Source organism: Babylonia areolata, chromosome 30, assembly GCF_041734735.1.
Source record: "Babylonia areolata isolate BAREFJ2019XMU chromosome 30, ASM4173473v1, whole genome shotgun sequence".
Classification (NCBI taxonomy): domain Eukaryota; kingdom Metazoa; phylum Mollusca; class Gastropoda; order Neogastropoda; family Buccinidae; genus Babylonia; species Babylonia areolata.
This window is the reverse complement of record NC_134905.1, coordinates 25,752,306-25,771,528: the sequence shown is the minus strand read 5'-3', so window position 1 is coordinate 25,771,528 and position 19,223 is coordinate 25,752,306. Positions and strand designations below refer to the sequence as shown.

Genomic DNA, 19,223 nt, shown 5'->3' with positions numbered 1-19,223 from the left:
AATGTTTGCAATACTTTTGTGACACTAAATGTGCCATGGCCAAAATAATGTATGATAATCAATATCAACATTTCATCATTCAACAGTTTTTCCTTTGTTTTAGGTTTGTTTTTTGTTGTTGTTTTTTCCATTCAAAATGTCAGTTTTCTAATTCTCATCTGTTTTCTTCAGTACTTCAACATATTTGCAACTTTTTGTTGTTGTTTCCACAGTGTTTACTTTTTTTTCTTCTTCTTCTTTTTGTGTGTGTGTTTGTGTGTTAGATGGTGTCAATGTAAATCTTAATAATAAAAAAAATCCCAAGCATACATGTAATTTAAAATCAATGTCTTAAACACGAATAAGCATGTTTGAAGTTTGTTGGGAATTTGGGTGGGTTGGGTTTTTTGTTTTGCTTGTTTTGTTTGTTTTGTTTGTTTTTTGTTTTTTTTGGGGGAGCGGTTCTTTTCTTTCTTTTTCTTTTCACGAACTGGCCTAAAACAGTAAAAGACCTGCCTTTTTTATCAGTTGGTAATGTGTTTAAATACAGTCAAAACCCTAGCAACCCCCAGCTCAACTAAAAAGAGGAAAATTCCAGATATCCTGCAATCAATTTCCAAACCACCACTCCAATTCTGAACTATGCTATTCATATAAAATCATGTTTGACTTTCATGGATTATCATGTCATGTTCTCAAGCTGGGGAAAGAATTGCCAATTTGTCTTTGGTATGTATTTTTTGTACAGCTGTAGATTTATTGTTGTTGTTTTTATTTGTACTGTGTGTATACTTTGTGTACTGCATTGTTTTTATTTTATCTACAGAAATATACTACAGCCTAATAAAGTGTCTTTATATTTTTATCTACAGAAATATACTATAGCCTTATAAAGAATTATAAACACAATAAAAACAATACTAACTGTTACACTTACAAGTAGAATTCCTTGTCCATAAATCTCTTAATAATTTCACAGTCTAAAAAACATTGGAGGACCCATTGTTTTTATTTCTTTTTCAATCGCTCCCCTCACACCAAGAAATATAAAAATCCAACAAGGAATGGCAAAAACCAATCCCCTCCAAATTGAAAATGTGCAAAAACCTACTGGTCTTTATCATTTGAACAGACCAAAATGTGCACGGTGTGGGTGTGACCCAATCATGTGCTAAACATTATCTTCAAGTTCACTCCTGGAATCTTATCTAATATTTGAAGCCTCTCGTAAGTCTTAAGTCTCTTACTTTTAGCACTGCATCTGTTTCAGCCTTTTATGGTTTTCATGTGAATCCTTAGACAGCAGCTCAAAGTGCTGACACATAATATTTATTTTTCGACTTGATGCACTGATTTGGAAGAAAGTTGATTTTGTAGTTTCTGATCCATAAGCAAAAGACTGAGCAAAGAACTAAATTATGACCATGGTGACTGTTCATATACTGGAAATTATTTCGACTCAGAAGAAAGTTAACCTATGAACTTATATATTAAATAATCTACAAAAATCACAATACGGTATGCATGACTGCTTGACGTAGCAGGAAAATGATGGTACACTGCCTGGACACATAAAAACAATCACAATGGCGATAATCAGGCTATGCGACAATCCTCATTTTCGCCGATATCATGATGGTAAAAACACTGTCAGCTGATCACGGAGCAGTTTGAAACATCGGAGAAAAAGGTCAATATATAAAGTTTCTTTTAACCTTGTTATGGAATGTTTACTCACGATATCGAACCCTTTGATGGAGAATATCGTCTGGAGATCTAGTAATGTGCACACAACCGGGATATCCAAGATGGCCGACTGTGGGGTTTCGATACGGCTTCCTGATCAAAACATTCATTCGATAAAAATAACACATTAGTAAGATTACATCAGTACGTACCAGATTTCTTTCTTAAATGAAGTGCACTGTTGTTACATGCAAAAAATCTTTTAGGCAGCTTCTTATTCAGGATACAATTCGCAGTTGAACAACCTTTTAGGTGTTCCACTGCAGATTGATGCCCGTAATAATTGATCTCATTGCCTCGAGAATTTATCATTTAAAAAAATTCTTTTGTATCTGCTACTATTTATTATGCAAGGGAAATTGAAAGCAATTTGTGATATTCGCACGTTTTTTGTCTTAAAATAAATCAAATTAGCTTTCTCATTCGTATGCTAATTTTTTTTACAAACAGTTCCAAACCCCAAAATCAAAAATAACAAAATCATTTACTTTTTTCACCCCTCTGTCTCGTGTACAACTAAAAGGATTATTGGGTCTATATGATTATAAAGTACTACTAGTACTACTAAATCAAACCGGCATTTTGTTGTTTTCAAAGCTTTATCACTGTACCATATAAAGTGTTATTTGAACAAAGTGGTTAGAAAGTATGAAACCAACTTTTTCACATCTTCATACTTTTCAAAGCATTATCTTGCCCGTGAGACAACACAAATATGCAATGAAACAAACCGACCTTTCCTAGAAATTTGAGCACTGGAATATTTCCTGTGTCTGTGTTTCATATGAATGATCTCAGACACAGCCTCTCAGATTCAGGGTATTAGAAGAATCAAAAAAATCCCACAAATGCAATTAATGTGGTTACAAAGTAAAAAATGAAATGGAATTACCTGTACACAAGATAAAGTTGAATTGTCTTTTCATGTGTAAACATTCATGAACATATTCCGCTTGCTGGATTGGTGTGTGGATGGACATGTATGTGCCAGTGTGTGTGTGTGTGTGTGTGTGTGTGTGTGTGTGTTTGATGCCACAAATTTATAAACAGGATGGGTGTATCTATATGTCTGTGGCTTGAAGTAGCAAAGAAAAGAGCAATTAATAAAATAATGATGATAAAAATGAAATTTCCATTCAGGTATCAATCGTTTTAATTTAACTTATTTGACAATTAAGAAAAAAGGTGACCAATCATTTTTGACTGTGATTCAAAGATAGCAACTCAGATGAAATAATCTAACTGTTCACTGTTTTTGCAACATTCTCTGAAATCATTGTTGTGATTTTGATTAAATTTGAGCAACAAAATTTAACTGTATGCTTGCTGATTGTTGTGGACATATGAACATACATATTTAATTCAGACCAAGAGAATGATTTAGACTGTATCAGTTAACTTTTTCTTGCCATCTTAAAACAACATTCATCATCTTCTTCACTGTTGGCTCACACATCACAGACTTTTAAATCTATTTATTAGTCTGTGGGTGTGCATCCTTTGTATCAGTGCAGAGTGGGCTTTTATTGGCATATCCACTTTTCCCTGCCTTTTCAGTGGCAGAATCCCATTTCACAGGAATGCACTTAATTGCAGGGTGTGGAAGCCTACAATCACGTTTCCGCTGGCACAAAATGCTGTTGTGGATTATGTGATTTTAAACAAGAGGAAACCAGATTGGCAAATGTGCCAACCAAGAATGAACTGAAGGTCACAAGGTTAAATGAAATATTGTTCTTTTTTTTCTTCTTTTTTTTCTTCTTCTTTTTTGTTGTTGTTGTTGTTTTAAGAGAGACAGAGACAGAGAGACTCAGAGAGAGAGAGAGAGAGAGAGAGAGAGAGAGAGAGAGATTTATAGATAGATAGACTGATTGATTGCTTGCTTGACAGATAGATAGATATGGATATACAGATGTACATTTGCTTTGCAACTAAAATGCTGCTTCATTATTTTGTAAATTTACACACACACACACACACACACACACACACAACAACAACAACAACAACAACAAAAACAAAACTACACACACACACACACACACACACACACACACACACACACACACACCTATAATATTTTCATTGTCAATGTGTGTGTGAGAGAGATAGAGAGACAGACAGACAGACAGACAGACAGAGAGACAGAGACAAAACAGAGACAGAGACAGAGAGCATGTGCACATGTGAGTTTATTTTTGATGACAACGGTTTGAATAATTGTCTATACTATATACTGCCCATGAAGAACATGACATTCCAGAATTTTCAGAATGTGAGTCCAAAAAGACATTTGTGGGGCTGTGATGCACATTAATGGATGAGAAGTGGGTCAACTTATTTTGAAGAGGACTGATCATTATGTATTTTGGTTGTACTTGCTTGTGTTGGTAAGGGAATGAAAAGCAAAAATAAACATTTTTTTTTCTAGATAAATGAGCATGGGGGCAGATTTAAGAGATTAAATAATTCAGCTGACTGAGTTTTCAGTTGTTATCATTTGATCAAGTTTGGCTGCCAGCAGTACTTTTTCAGTGGAAAGTTTTGAATATTCAGACTGTAATGTTAGTGCATGTGAGGAAGGAGATGGTAATTTTTTTTAATGTTTCACCACACATGCTGGAGGTTGTAGAAATTTTGTTATTAAAGTATCAATTGTCCCATTTGAATGTTATCATTCAAAAGGTAGGACAGGAAGGGGTGGATTGAATGGCGTGAGTTGGAGGAAAGTGGGTAGTTGGAGGGTAGAATCAGAAATGAATAAGCAGCACACGTGACTTTCACCCAAGAAGTCATATCCAGACTCGCCACTTGGGGTATAAACATTGTGGTGAAGTACCCTCATCTGTGTCAAGTCTGTAGAAATTTTCAATGGTTGTTGTGATGTAAACGGCTGGTTTAAAGCAGTGGTGTTCACTTTTAGTTTTATTATTGTTTTTTTTAAATTTTTTATATATATTATTTTGTGTATGTTGTTCATGTGTTGTTCGGTGAAGGGGGTAGTGGTTATATCAAGTCTTGCAATTTTTATATGTCTATTAATTCATCATTGTGATGAATGTGCTGGATTTAAGTACTGGATTTGCTTTATTTAAGTATTGAGATATTAGTGTCAGTACTGCATATGGAATGTCCATTACTTAGGTATGGTTATGTATATGTGCGGTGAGTGTGATGCGTCCAGACGTTTGTGTGTGTATCTGAACATAGTGTTTGATGGGATGTCTGGGCCAGCTGAAGGAAGGCCACTGTGAACTAGATGTTGTGCTCTAGTGGCATAAAGACGTTTGAAAACAAGAGAATGCTGGCCATTAAGGAGAAGCGTGAGCGAAGGAAGCAGGGCTCAACTTCTGGAGACGATTTCCCTTGCAACACCTGTTGGAAGTGCTGTGCATCCAGAATCTGCCTCTTCTCCCATATGAGGACACACACCGACAGATAAGCCTGCCTGCCTACTCATCCGTCGGACCGACGGGAGACTCCATCACCCATCGGATGTCTGTGCAGAGTTATGGATGATAGTTTTTCATTTTCGTGTTGAAATGTATGCTTTACTAGTCAGCATTTACATTGTAAAGCGCAAATGAGCATGTTTTACATGGAAAAACACTATGTAAATTGGAGTGTTATTACCATCAATGGTGCCTGCGCATCTGAGTGTGTGTATGTGTACATGTGTGTGTGACGTCCGATACTCCCTCCATAACAGACAATTCTGAAAGAAATCAATACTAATAGTGTGGTAAAAGACAGATTCTGCACTGATACTTGTAAATGACTCTCCACATAGGATGAGATGATAAACCCCAGGTCCCGTATGCAGCATGCTACTAGCACACATAAAAGAACCCACGGCAACAAAAAGGTTGTTTCTGGCAAAACTCTGTGTAGAAATCCACTTCGATAGGAAAACAAATAAAATTGCAGGCAGAAAAAAAAACCCACCCCAAAATGGATGGCGCTCTCATTGTAGCGACGTGCTCTCCCTGGGGAGAGTAGCTCAGATTTCACACAGAGAAATCTGTTGTGACAGTTTCAGTTTCAGTTTCAGTAGCTCAAGGAGGTGTCACTGCGTTCGGACAAATCCATATACGCTACACCACATCTGCCAAGCAGATGCCTGACCAGCAGCGTAACCTAACGCACTTAGTCAGGCCTTGAGAGAAAAAAAAAAAGAAAGAAAAAAGAAAAAGGTTGATAAGTAATAGATAAGCTTACATAAATAAATAAATAAATAATAATTATAATATAAAAAAAGGTAGTAGTAATAATAATAATAATAAAAATAATCATAAATAAATAAGACAACAATGATAAATAAGCAAATAAATGTAAAACATGAAGACACGCATTAACACATACACCCACACATGCATAACAGATATGCACCAAACATGCAGTTTCACAGATATGAAAGCACAGTCAAATACATATAAACGTACATGAGCTCCAACACACACACACACACACACACACACACCACACATTACCCTGCACCTCCTCCTTGTTGCGACAAAAAGAGTAATACAATAAATCTGCCCACCAGCCATGCCAGTGCACCGTGGGGCATGCCCATGTGCTGTGAGTGATCCCAGTGACCACAGCCATGGGTTCCTTTGCATCAGTACCTGCTGAATTGTTAGTGATGTATCTGAAAATGTGTGCGACAGTTTCAGTTTCAGTTTCTGTAGCTCAAGGAGGCGTCACTGCGTTCGGACAAATCCATATATGCTACATCACATCTGCCAAGCAGATGCCTGACCAGCGGTGTAACCCAACGCGCTTAGTCAGGCCTTGAGAAAAAAAAAGAAGAAAAAAAGAAAAAGGTTGATAAATAATAGATAAGCGTACATAAATAAGTAAATAAATACATAAATAAATAAATAATAATTATAATATGAAAAAAAAGGTAATAATAATAATAATAATGTGCGACAGAGGACAAGTATGTATACAGAGTGGTTCTGAATCAACAATTAAAGATGTGTGCGACACAGGACAAGTATGTATACAGAGTGGTTCTGAATCAACAATTAAAGATGTGTGCGACAGAGGACAAGTATGTATACAGAGTGGTTCTGACTCAACAATTAAAGAAAAGACATTTCATTTTCCTTGAGACATGTTTATTGGAGAAAAACATTTGCTGCCATTTTGAAGTTTACTGATCATGTTTGTACACATGCGATACAGTATAATGCTAAAACATTTAAGAGCATCTGTATCTGGGCTGACAGCAGTACTCACATGCCCACACTTGGGTACACGCAATATGAAAACTAGGACTGTTTTTTACACATCCATGCAGATCAGTATAAGATAATATTCACACATACACATGCTGTCACATCCACACACACACATCCACACTCATACACACACACACACACATATATATGCAGTCACATACAAATATTTACAAAAAGTCATGATAACACACAAGTATTGCGCACGCACGCACACACACACACACACACACACACATGTACACACATAAATGAAAACTAATCCAGAATTCATACACATGCATGCATCATCAATATTATAATCACCTAAGTAGAACTGACAAAATACACAAAAAAGCACACATCTATTTCAAATCTGTAAAAGACTTCATTCACTTAAATAATTGACAAGAAAATCATAATTCAAGCACGCAACCATATGCTGCGTCAGATTTTATCCGCTAACAAATTTGCAACCTGAGATATAGGTGACTGACTGAGGTTTGACAGATGATACGGTCTGTGCATTTGTGGTAGACATGCACTCATATACATGCACACTTTCTCTGTTTTCTCACTCTCTCTCTCTCTCTCTCACACACACAGATGATACAAAGTGGTAGACCTCAGTGTACAAAGTGGTAGACCTCAGTATGAGTATGATATCTGTGGTTATTGCTCACTGCATAAAAATAAAATAAAATGGATTACTGTCCCACAGAAATACTTCCTCTCCCAGCCAGTTTTTCTCACTCAGTGTTGTCATACAGTCCACTGAGATGAGATGCTTTCGAAGACTCCTGGGCATCTCCTACAAAGATCATATCACGAACGAAGAAGTTTGAAACAGAATCAGGCAAGTCATTGGACCCTACAAAAACCTGTTGACGTTGGTCAAGAGACGCAAGCTCAAATGGTATGGCCATGTCATGAGATCATCAGGGCTTGCCAAGACATTCCTGCAGGGCACAGTGCAAGGAGGGAGGAGAGGCAGACAGAGGAAGAGATGGGAGGACAACATCCCAGAATGGACGGGCTTGAGGTTGAGCGATACAATCAGGAGGTCAGAAAACCGAGAGGATTGGAGGATGCTGGTTGCCAGATCACCTGTGGCGCCCCAACGGTCCACAAGACTACGGGATAGGTGAAGGTGAAGTGGTCACAGAATGTGTCTGTCCCTAAAATACTGTCTGTTCAAAGAAATAAATTGGTCACAGAACTAATTTGACTGAACCTGTATCTGTATGCCTGGTGGAGACATTTTCTTTACTCATAAAATGTGTCTGCCTGAAATGTCTGTTTAAACCCCAACGCTCTGTGCTATTCCCTCTATTTGTACTCCACCAGCAACATCTTTTTTAATAGTTGCCCATCTTCAGAACATAATCATAAGACAGAATTTCTGATTTCAACTCCTAGGTTTTACCTTCATCATTGCACATAGGTGCACTTACCGGTATGATCCCACAGACAGATGATGCAGCAACATACACTTCAGCGAATGATGTCACAATGTTCACACAGATGATGTCACAATTTTCACACAAACTGATGATGTCACAACGCTGACATCAATTGAAGATGTCACAATGAACCATGTCAGCAAACAACACCTTCAATGCAAACCCTCACACAAATGTACTGCAAAGAAAGTCTCTCTATGCAACTATCATTACACACTATCAGTGGTATCATATCGCACACCTGGAACCAACGACAACATAACTGCCACACGCTGTCTTGAAAAGCACACCAGTACAGAATGCCCTGTGGGTGATGTCCCTTGACTGGACCTCTGTGATGTCACTGAGGGGACACTGACAGACGGGGGTCACAATACTCACTCCTGGGGAGGGGGGCAAAGGTCAAACACTGTCACTGGCCGGTGTCATAGAATACTGGAGTCCACATCTGAAAATAAGAAATCTACAGAATGAACATTATTTCACGCTGATCCGATTTGGAACAACGCTTTCCGTAACATAATGCACTGGGCATGTCAACCTACATGATGAGAACAGACTGCTCCCAAACCATGAGAACTCACAGACACAGACACACCCACAGACACCCCAACACACAAGTGATCCAACACACCTGCACTCATGCTAACACAGGTACAGAAATCCACATAAAATATCAATCAAAAGAAACGTACAAGTACACACATAAATCTGTGCCACTTCAATGCCCTATATTGTGTGAAAATGCTTGAAACAGTCAGAAACTGAGTGTGTGAAATCAGCTATTGAGAGACTTCTCCACAATGAAAAAAAAAGCACAAAAAAAGCAAAATAAAAATGCCCTAAAATTAGTCGAGCGGAGGGAGCAAAGGAAGTGGAGGAGGCGGCGGGTTGGCGTTGTTGAGAGGGCCAGAAATAGAGGGCCCAGAGTGTCCGCGAATCGATTGCAATCGCGCCTTAATTTTAGCCTGATCTCCCAATCGAATCATATAATTATGTGACCTGGTTGAAGACAAAATTTGACAAAAAAACAAGAACACCAGAGAATCGACAGACAGACAGAAAATACGGAAAAAAAACTTAGCCGTATGGAGAGCACAGGAACAGGGGTCATAATGGCTGCCGGAAAAAGAGGGCACTAGCCAGCGGGACAAAGGGGAGGTTACCTACTTCCGGGAGGTTATCGGCCGTAGTACTTTCATTTTCTCCGCATAGGCGGATAGTTGTTTGCACAGGACAGGAATGTCAGACCCCTGCCGGAGTCTGCACTAGTTGGGTCACGGTTAAGTATGTGTAATTAAATGGAGATTTAGCTTGAGAGTGTACAAATAAATGGTCCAGGAGGCTGGACGGAGGGAACAGAGAAAGAAAAGAAAACTGCAGAAAGAAAAGAAAACAAACCAGTTTCAGTTTCAGGAGGCATCACTGCATTCGGACAACTCTACGCATGCTACACCCCGTCTCCAAGACAGATGCTTGACAGCAGCATAACATAATGAGCTAGTCAGGCCTTGAGTGGATATTTCAAGAAAACTTTGTCAGGGACAACCCTATTGTTGCCTTGGATTCTTTTATATGCGCTAAGTGCATGCTCCACATGGGATCTTAGTCTATCATCTCATCCCAATGATGAGTGCCTAGATTACTACCCAAGGTCTAGTGTAGAGGAAGAAATACTGGCTAGTGGAGGGGGAGAAAATACATGCGAGTGTGGGACTCAAACTTGTGCGCTCAGATTATCTTGCTTCCTAGGTGGGGGAATTACCACTACTGCCCTTTCCTACATACCTGAGTCAAAGTCCAGTCGTTTATTGGCAGAGGATTCACTCAGCCCTTCAATGTCCACATCTCCCTCTGGGGCGTTCAGGGCAGACAATGTCACCTCTGTAAAACACACAGTGACAAAGGTTAGCTCAGGTTCACTATGGGTAATGGTACTTCACTTGTAACAGGCATTATATAAAAAATTATAAAAACAAACAAGAGAAGTACACAGACATGCTGCTCAGTTATGTCACTTTCACTTGAAGAATTGGCATTTGCAATAAACATTAAAACAGTATGATAAATTCATTTTGAATTTACATTCCGATTTAATACCACTTATTCTGATCAGAAATAAAATAGCAAAAAAACAAAAACAAAAAAAAGATTGAATATATTTCACATTCACTTCCAGTGCTGTTATCAACAACATCAAGAGGAGAAGCATTCTATCATATGCACCTCACTCAATCACTATTTGAGCCATCACTTCTGACATCGAATACAGGGAATGCATAAAAACATTCATTTCTCTTGCAGTGCTTCGCCTCTTAGGCCACTAAAAACATATTTCAAATTGAAAGGGACTGTAACTCTAACAACCCAGAGTTAAAAAACCTGAAAGTGATAATATTGCTGTAACTTAACATTGAATCCCTGATCTTGTGACCATCCAAAACAAAACAGCAACAACAAAAATCCAAACCTGAAATCAATTCAGTTGTTTTGTATCATTTGGAGCATATTTTGTTTTGTTTTTCTTTTACATTAAAAAATAATTTTAAGATATTTTTCATCTGCAAGAGAGGGGAAGTAAATACAAAACAAATATTTGATTTCCCCATTCCTTTTTCTCCGCTGCAGACTGCATGCAAGAAATGAACACAAATACATCTACATTGCCACATATATCAATATACATACATATACATATATATGAGCGTATGTTTGTACAAGTGTGTGTGCAATTATAATATACAGCATAATATAAATGTAATGCACTGAACTAAGTAGCAGGAGAAATAAGGGAAAAGTGAACTATGGATAATATGTATAATATCACTAAACACCTCAGTAGAGTTTCATGCAAGGCAGCGTACATGATAAAGGAACCACACCACTACTTTGAAATTTAATTCAGAGGGAGGGAAGCATCTGTTTGGACATGTATCAATAGCAGTCACTCAATATCTGTTCCGAAATCATGGAGTACAACCCAGATGTTAGGCATCCCATAAACAATCTGGTTATATTCTTGGAAGCTACTAAGCATAAAAAGAGCCCATCATGATGGATTAAAAAAAAAGAAAAAAAAAGAGAGAGAGAGAAAAAAAAAAAGAACACACACACACACACAAAAAAAACACAAAAAAACCCCCACACACAACCATAATGCATAGACTTCATCAAAACATAATCGGCTGCACCATGCATGTTATCAGTGCCCTTGACTTCAGAATCTTTATTTCTTCCATATCTGTGTTGCATGGTTTTTAAGGACAGCAAACAGACCTTTTCACATAACTTTGCACACTTTATAAAGTACAAGTCATACTATCCCATTCTTCAGAAGTCACACACAAAAAAAGATTATTTAATGAGTTGACATGCTGCAAATTGTGAACATAAGAGAATAAACCTTCAATGAGCATGTTCATCAGTAGCAGTCACTTGGTCAGAGACAGCAAAGGTGAACTTTGAAGTAAAAAGCCACTACAGAGACAACAGCGGAAACTCTGTATAATCAGCATACCACAAAACAGAAAATGAAATAAAACAAAGAAACAACAAAATGTCAAAGGAAGATCAGCCTGTACTCTCCTTTTCAAAACCAAACGTTCACAGTATCCTTTAATACTGTTTTTATTTTCATATCAAACTTTTTTTCATTTTTTTTTCAAGAAAATATATTTTCTGCTGAAGAGTTTGGAAACTCTTTTTGAGCACAAGTATCGTACTAATACTATGTCACTTGTTCCTGCCTCTCTGCTGCATTCCCATCACCTCGAATAATGGTATGGGTACTGGCCTCTTTCGAATGATATGGATATTATTAATTAAAAAATAATATCCTGTCTGCAGCATGTTTGTAGGTTATCGGCCGTAGCTACTTTCATTTTCTCCGCACAGGCGGATAGTAGTTTGCACAGGACAGGAATGTCAGACCCCTGCCAGAGTCTGCACTAGTGGGTCACGGTTAAGTATGTGTAATTAAATAAAAAATAATATCCTGTCTGCAGCATGTTTGTGGCTGTGTGGTGAGGCAGGAAAAAGGCTGACAAGCTTCTGTAAAACAATACCCTGTGTGCATGTTTGTGGTTGTGTGCTCAGGCAGGAAAAAAGTCGACTAATTTCTGTAAAATAATATCCCTGTGCAGCACAAGCAGTTCAACTTTTTCACCATATAGAAATGCGCCAACATCTCTTCTTTCCACTCTTTGTGTACATGTCTATGGAAGTGACCACTCCTCTTGGTGTTGAACCTTTCCCACAAAAACAGAGAAACAATAAACAGTGTATTGCTTGTTACATACGAACGAGCACGGTATAAGCTCAGGCTTGTTGTTGCTCAAGTCTTCTTAATTGAACGCTGTATTTCACCTTGTTTCTTGATATTAAAAATGTTTAAACCAAACAATAAACAGTCGCGAAACAAAGGAGGACAAAACACAACAAAAAGCAAAACATGAAAGAATAATAATAATAATAATAATGGATACTTATATAGCACACTATCCAGAAATCTGCTCTAGGTGCTTTACAAAAACGCTTTTGTTAACATAAAACATTATATCTATGTTACATACACACACCAAACTGCATACATACATTTTAACATACATGTGTATCAAACAGCTATCCTAACACATACGCACACATAGGCAGGCACAATCTTACATAAACACACGCACACACAATACACATTCATATACATGTATGTAGTTATGTACACATACATATGTATACACACATAGTCAAGCACAGCTAACGCAAAGGAAGTGGACCTGCCACAATTGAACTTATTGCTGAGGGAAAAGGTGAGTTTTGAGACGAGATTTAAAAGATGTGAGGGAATCAGAATCAGAAAGAAACCTGAATGAAAGGAAAAGTACCTGTCAGAACCGAACACATGCACGAAGCAAAGCAACCAAAACAATAAATGGCTTTGAAAGTACATGACGACAACAGGTTAAAGAATGCAAGGCAATGCTCTTTCTAGGATCATGACCAACTGCCATGCTGCTCTCACCAGAGGTACGCTGCTTCTTCACTGCTGATTCTGGCAGGAAAAAAGTTCAGTCAACAAAATCACTATCTGTCTGCAAAGTGGTCAGCTGTCCTCGAAGTGTTCAAATGTCCATAAATGTCATCACTACTCTGGAAATACTGGACTGTGCTCAAGAGAGGGCCTTAGGAGGAAGGTGGCAGAATGGTTAAGATGCCTGTCTGCCAGTACACTGTTTGTGAGGGTCTGGGTTCCATTCCCACTTTTGCTCTTTCTCCCAAGTTTGACTGGAGAATCAAACTGAGTGTCTAGTCATTCGGATGAGACGACAGACTGAGGTCTCCTGTGCAGCATCGATTTGGTGCACTGAAAAAGAACCCATGGCAACAAAAGTGTTGTCCTGTGGCAAAATCCTGCAGATGAAATCCACTCTGATAGACACACAAACAGATATGCATGAGCTCAGGGCCTGATTATGTGTGTTGGGTCATGCTGTTGGTTTAGCCATCTGCAAAGCAGATGTGGTGTAGTGTTTATGGATTTGGCCGAACGCAGTGATGCCTCCTTAGGGAACTGAAACTGTTCTCAAACTGTTTAGTTTAACATGACAAGATTAGTCCAGAAATGTCTGACTGTCCTTAAAGTTTTCAACTGTCCATAATGTAATCATCAGTCCGGAAATGTTCAACTGTCCTCAAAGTCTTCAATGTCTGCAAAGCGTTAATCTGTCCACAAAGTGATCACATGTCAGGAAATGTTCAACTGTCTTCAAAGTGTTCAACTGTCCACAAAATGTTCAACTGTCCACAGAGTGATCACATGTCAGGAAATGCTCAACAGCCCTCAAAGTGTTCAACTGTCCATAAAGAGCTACATATCCATAGTTCAACTATCCACAAATTCTTTGAAAGTCTACAAAGTGCTGAACCGTTCTCAAACTAAAAACTGTCCACAATATTCAACAGTGTTTGTTTGTCAATCAGCAGCTTTTGATTATACAAAAATCACTGTTCAAAAAGTGTTCAACTGTCCCTGAAGTACTGACTGCTCAGATTCCAAGACAAAGTCAAGATTTCACACAGGTTGAATAGATATTAGACTATATTTTCACAGGTACAACAGCTGAGAGGTGTAGGCATCCGACTTATAATCTGAGAGTCCTGCATTTCAACCGTGGTCATGGGACCTCGTGCATTAAGGACGGTGACTTTTCCAATCTCCCAGCTCAACAATATGTGCAGACCTGTTAGAGCATTTGGTATGTATGTTGATCAAATACATACGTTAAAGATCCACTCACAAATATCGGCATTCATTGGGTTAGGAAAACAAGAAAATATCCCCTGAAAATGAGTATGGATGCCTACATAGTGGGGACAAAACAAGTCATACACGCAAAAGCCCACTTCCCATACAATTGGATAGTGCAGTTCCAGCCCACAAACGCTGAAGAAGTTTGATGACAACAACCATATTTTGCCATTGTAACAAATCTATAATGAACAGGAGACACAGGATACAGCCCTGTCATGGAATCTGAAACCACAATGGATCTACACAGCAATATCATTAACATCCTCATCAAAACAATTTTTTTCAAATGTGACTCTTCATGGAATGAAAGAAAATTAGGACCCTGTCTCCCAACAAGGAGATGAAGAGCATCTCAGAAAACTGGGATCAGAAAGGAGCGAGAGCAATGAACGATATGCACCTTTGTTTCCCGATGTTTTCTGCTTTTTGCTGGGTGGCTCAGAACCGGAAGGGACTGCCTTGAGCTGCACCTTGCCGGTCGTCGGTTGTAAACCTGCGTCTTCGTACGCCTTTCTCTTCAGCTGATTCCGGATCTGAGATCTGTTTTAAGTACAGAAAGTGCTGATTTATTTAATGTGGAAAGTGTGTGTGTGTGTGTGTGTGTGTGTGTGTGTGTGCGTGCGTGCGTGCGTGCGTGCGTGTGTGTGTGCATGCATGCGTGTGTGTGTGTGTGTGCTTTTGCACATTCCTTCTTTTGTTGAACATCTTTCTACAATGCCCTGTCTGATCACTCCCCTTATCCTCCCTCACTCACTAATCTGACATTACAGAAAAAAGTAAGTGTGTGTGTGTGCATGTGCGTGCCTCTGTGTGTGTGCTGAAGTGTATATATATGCACAATAATTGTGTGTGTGTGTGTGTGTGTGTGTGTGTGTGTGTGTGTGTGTGTGTTGAGGTGGTACTGATGATGTGTGTGTGGGTGGGAAGGTAGGGTGTGGTTGGCAGCAGCGACAACTAAGCAGATTAAGAAACGTACACAGTTCTGCTTTTGATGATTTCGCTCAGCTTGTTCAGATCCTCTCCAAACTTTTTCACTGAAGTGCGTAGCAGCTCGACTTCTTGATCTGTCCATTTCCCACTGCACAGTTCATTATGTTTTTAACATTCACCATCCAAGAACAATTCATCACATTCTACCAAACAAAACCCAGCATGTAAAGCACAGGCAGTAAAACAGATTTTATGCATCAGTAACTTACTGTCACACACACACATACACACACACAAACATGCACTCACTATATTATCTTCTTCTGATCATACCTTACTCAAAGATTTAAATTTGTAATAACTATACAAATATCTTAAACTGGCAGGGAAACAAATAAGAGAATTATCAAAGTGTATTATGGACCACAATCAACTTCATTTACTGTATCAGAACCAGCTGCCCACCCATCTAGTGGAGGGGGAGATGATATCGGCACAGCCGCCGATATCTTCTCCCCCTCCACTAGACCTTGAGTGGTGGTCTGGACGCTAGTCATTCGGATGAGACAATAAACCGAGGTCCTGTGTGCAGCATGCACTCAGCGCAGATAAAAGAACCCCTGGCAACAAAAGGGTTGTTCCTGGCAAAATTCTGTAGAAAAATCCACTTCGATAGGAAAAACAAATAAAACTGCATGCAGGAAAAAATACAAAAAAAAAAGAAGAAAAAAAAAGGGTGGCGCTGTAGTATAGCGACGCGCTCTCCCCGGAGAGAGCAGCCCAAATTTCACACAGAGAAGTCTCTTGTGATAAAAAGAAATACAAATACAAAATACAAATACAAATCTTGCTTTTTTTTCCATTACACAACTAACATCAACTTGCAGACGAATCTGTCATGGTGAATGTATGTATTTTCATGTTTCCATAAGCTGACAGGATCTTTAAGGTGCATATTTGATATTCTGCATATGTATGCATGCACACGAAAGGGGTTCAGGCACTAGCAGGTCTGCACCTATGTTGACCTGGGAGATCAGACAAATCTCCACCCTTCAACAACCATCTACCTGAAGATCTAGTCATCAGCCCCATCCACATGTAATATGCACCTTCTGTTCAAACATGTGTGTGTGTGCGTGTCTGTGTGTGTGTGGTGTGTGTGTGTGTGTGTGTGTGTGTGTGTGTGTGTGTGTGAGAGAGAGAGAGAGAGAGAGAGAGAGAGAGAGAGAGAGAGAGAGATTGTGTGCGTATGTGCGTGTGTGCATGTGTGCGTGCGTGCGTGTGTGCGTGCATGCATGCGTGCGTGCATGCATGTGTGGTGTGTGTGTGTGTGTGTGTGAGAGAGAGAGTTTGTGTGTGTGTGTGTGCGTGTGTACATGCGTGCGTGCGTGTGCGTGTGTAAGAGAGAGTTTGTGTGTGTGTGTGTGTGTGTGTGTGTGTGTGTGTGTGTGTGCGCGTGTGTGCGCGCGCGCATGTGTGCAGCGTGTGCATGTGTGAGTATGCAGAAGTTTTAAAATTGATATGCACTTGTATGTAACCTAATTTCTACTGTATCTGTGTTTCTGTATGATTTTCGATTTATGTTCGTATCTTGTTATGTACTATCCCCCCCAATATTCCTTGTGACCCTGGTACACTTGGTAATAGAGACATATTCTATATTCTATTCTATTCTGTTCACCCACCAGACACACCAAAAACTGGGATTGAACTCCGGATACCCTGGTGAGAATCTTGCGCTGTAACGATTCAGCCATCACACCCATCATCAACATTTAAGGCACAGAGATCAGGGCCATGTATCTGTAGAAATACAGCCACAGACGATAAAAGCAAAGGCCCGAAACACTGTTTTTGTCTTGTTGTTTTTTCCTAAAATGTCAGTACTGACCCGCTGGAGCTGTGTTCGGCTGTAGGGTGAAGTTGCATGGTCAGCTCTCCCAGCTTGCTGAAGGCCTGACCAGCAGCTGTGAAGATCTCCCCCACCTGATAGCAGCACCACTTATTTGGTACATGTTTATTTTATCATACAAACACACATGCACGCACGCACATACACACATACACTGATACAGTGACACATGTACACACACACACACATACAGTGACACATGTACACACACACACACGTGTGTGCCCACATGCACACTCACACACACACACTCCATTCTATTTCAGCACACCTGTGACTTGCTTTACACATTTCTGGTCTCTCTCTCCCTCTCTTTCTTCTCTCGCACAATTTAATACCAGGGTGCAGTCAGACATACATTGTAAAACCCACAAAATTTTACGTTTAAATTTGAAATAGGTGCCAGAATTCAGCTTACTATCACAGGACATTACCCAGACTCACTGTCACACACACACACACACACACACACACACACACACAAAGCTCACGAGAATGCAGACTTTGGTTCAGAAACCATCACAACAATCAGTGTGTATGTGATTATAGCAAAGACAACAAGCAGCCTAGTTCACCTTGCTAGCTGAACTCATGTCGAACCAACGGGTCTACGAAACCTTCAATTTTAATAAAATAAAGGCTGAGGTATAAAACTGATCCCACGCTTGTGTGATAGTCAAATGTGGTTTTCAAAAAAGCTTATTTCTTTCAAACTTCAAATGAATTTATTCTCAATTGGACCGGATCAAGTATACAAAAGTACGACTGGAATTTAAAAGCAATAGTTGTTGAGACAAAGTAAACAATCAAATAAGATTTACCAAACTTTTTTTTGTATTGACATTGAAGGCTTTAAGCCTTTGACCGCCCCCTCTCTCATACCCCTCATGTTTTGTTTTGTTTTAATATTAATTTTTCTTTATTTATATCCCCAGACAGCGTTGGAAAACTGTTCTTAGTGGCTTTCATTAGTTTCAATTCGTTACCGTACGGACGGAGAAGATACTATGTGGGTAGAAACCGCGGACTCAAAGAAGAAACAGGCCAAATTGATATATTATTGGCCACAAGCTTGCAGTGGCATTTGTTCGGTAGTTTAACTCTTTTTTCTTTTTCTTAAAAAAAAAAAAAATTATCAGTAGCGACGCATTACAAACCAAGCCATCATTTGGACAACAAAGGAAGGGAGGAAACTCATAACAGAGTTTCAGCTTTCAGTTTCAGTTTCTCCAAGACTGCGTGACAAATCCATATACGCTGCACCACAGACGTATGCCAGACCAGCATCATAACCAAACGCCCTAAACAGGCTCTGAATGCATGCATGAATAAAATCATATACATATGATTACTGTCTGATGCCTTATGTTCTACATGTTTCCAGAGTGCAGTTTTGTCACTGTTTTTGGGGTGTTTTTTTTGTTTGTTTTTGTTTTTTAATTTCTTTTTGTCCTTCCATTTTGTATCCCCTTCTGCGCCATGAATATCAAATGTGTACAGGATAGTGTTACCTGTTATATTTTGTTTTATTAAATTTCTGGAGCAACACATGTGGTGCTCAAATGGTCAGAGCATTCAGAAGTCAGTTTCATCATGTGGGAACACATACCACCAGAACATTGTGGCTCAAGGGTAAAGATCTTTCCAGGGTTCCATGTCAA

At 39.1% G+C, this 19,223-nt stretch overlaps 2 protein-coding genes across 7 annotated transcripts in view; both read right to left on the bottom strand.

Annotated features, from left to right (window-relative positions):
- Nucleotides 1-2,013, bottom strand: part of LOC143275288 (ubiquitin carboxyl-terminal hydrolase 9X-like) — a 74,420-nt gene extending 72,407 nt beyond the window's left edge. For 2 of the 5 annotated variants that reach the window (XM_076579273.1, XM_076579277.1), the window contains exon 1: nucleotides 1,878-2,013. The gene's annotated coding sequence lies outside the window, so the exon portion shown is untranslated. Of the gene's footprint in view, nucleotides 1-1,717; nucleotides 1,828-1,877 lie in introns of those variants that run through there. The other 3 variants (XM_076579275.1, XM_076579274.1, XM_076579276.1) reach the window with 3 other exon arrangements.
- Nucleotides 2,014-6,844: 4,831 nt separating this feature from the next.
- Nucleotides 6,845-18,270, bottom strand: LOC143275294 (BPTF-associated chromatin complex component 1-like). Of its 2 annotated transcripts, XM_076579284.1 has the most exons (7): nucleotides 18,138-18,270; nucleotides 17,542-17,636; nucleotides 15,694-15,795; nucleotides 15,118-15,257; nucleotides 13,428-13,457; nucleotides 10,202-10,297; nucleotides 6,845-8,861 (listed from the first exon to the last, which is right to left on the bottom strand). In XM_076579284.1, exons 1-7 carry the CDS (start codon nucleotides 18,153-18,155, stop codon nucleotides 8,839-8,841), a joined length of 504 nt encoding a protein of 167 aa, XP_076435399.1. In that variant the 5' UTR covers nucleotides 18,156-18,270; the 3' UTR covers nucleotides 6,845-8,838. The 2 variants fall into 2 exon arrangements, with proteins under 2 accessions (XP_076435399.1, XP_076435400.1); XM_076579285.1 differs by lacking the exon at nucleotides 13,428-13,457.
- Between the last annotated feature and the right edge of the window lie 953 nt (nucleotides 18,271-19,223).

Coding starts and splice junctions, on each gene's coding strand:
- LOC143275294 (XM_076579284.1), bottom strand. Junction 15,258..15,693: donor ATCATCAAAAGCAGAACTGT/GTACGTTTCTTA, acceptor TACTTAAAACAG/ATCTCAGATCCGGAATCAGC. Junction 10,298..13,427: donor GAAGAAGCAGCGTACCTCTG/GTGAGAGCAGCA, acceptor TGTGTTTTACAG/AGGTGACATTGTCTGCCCTG.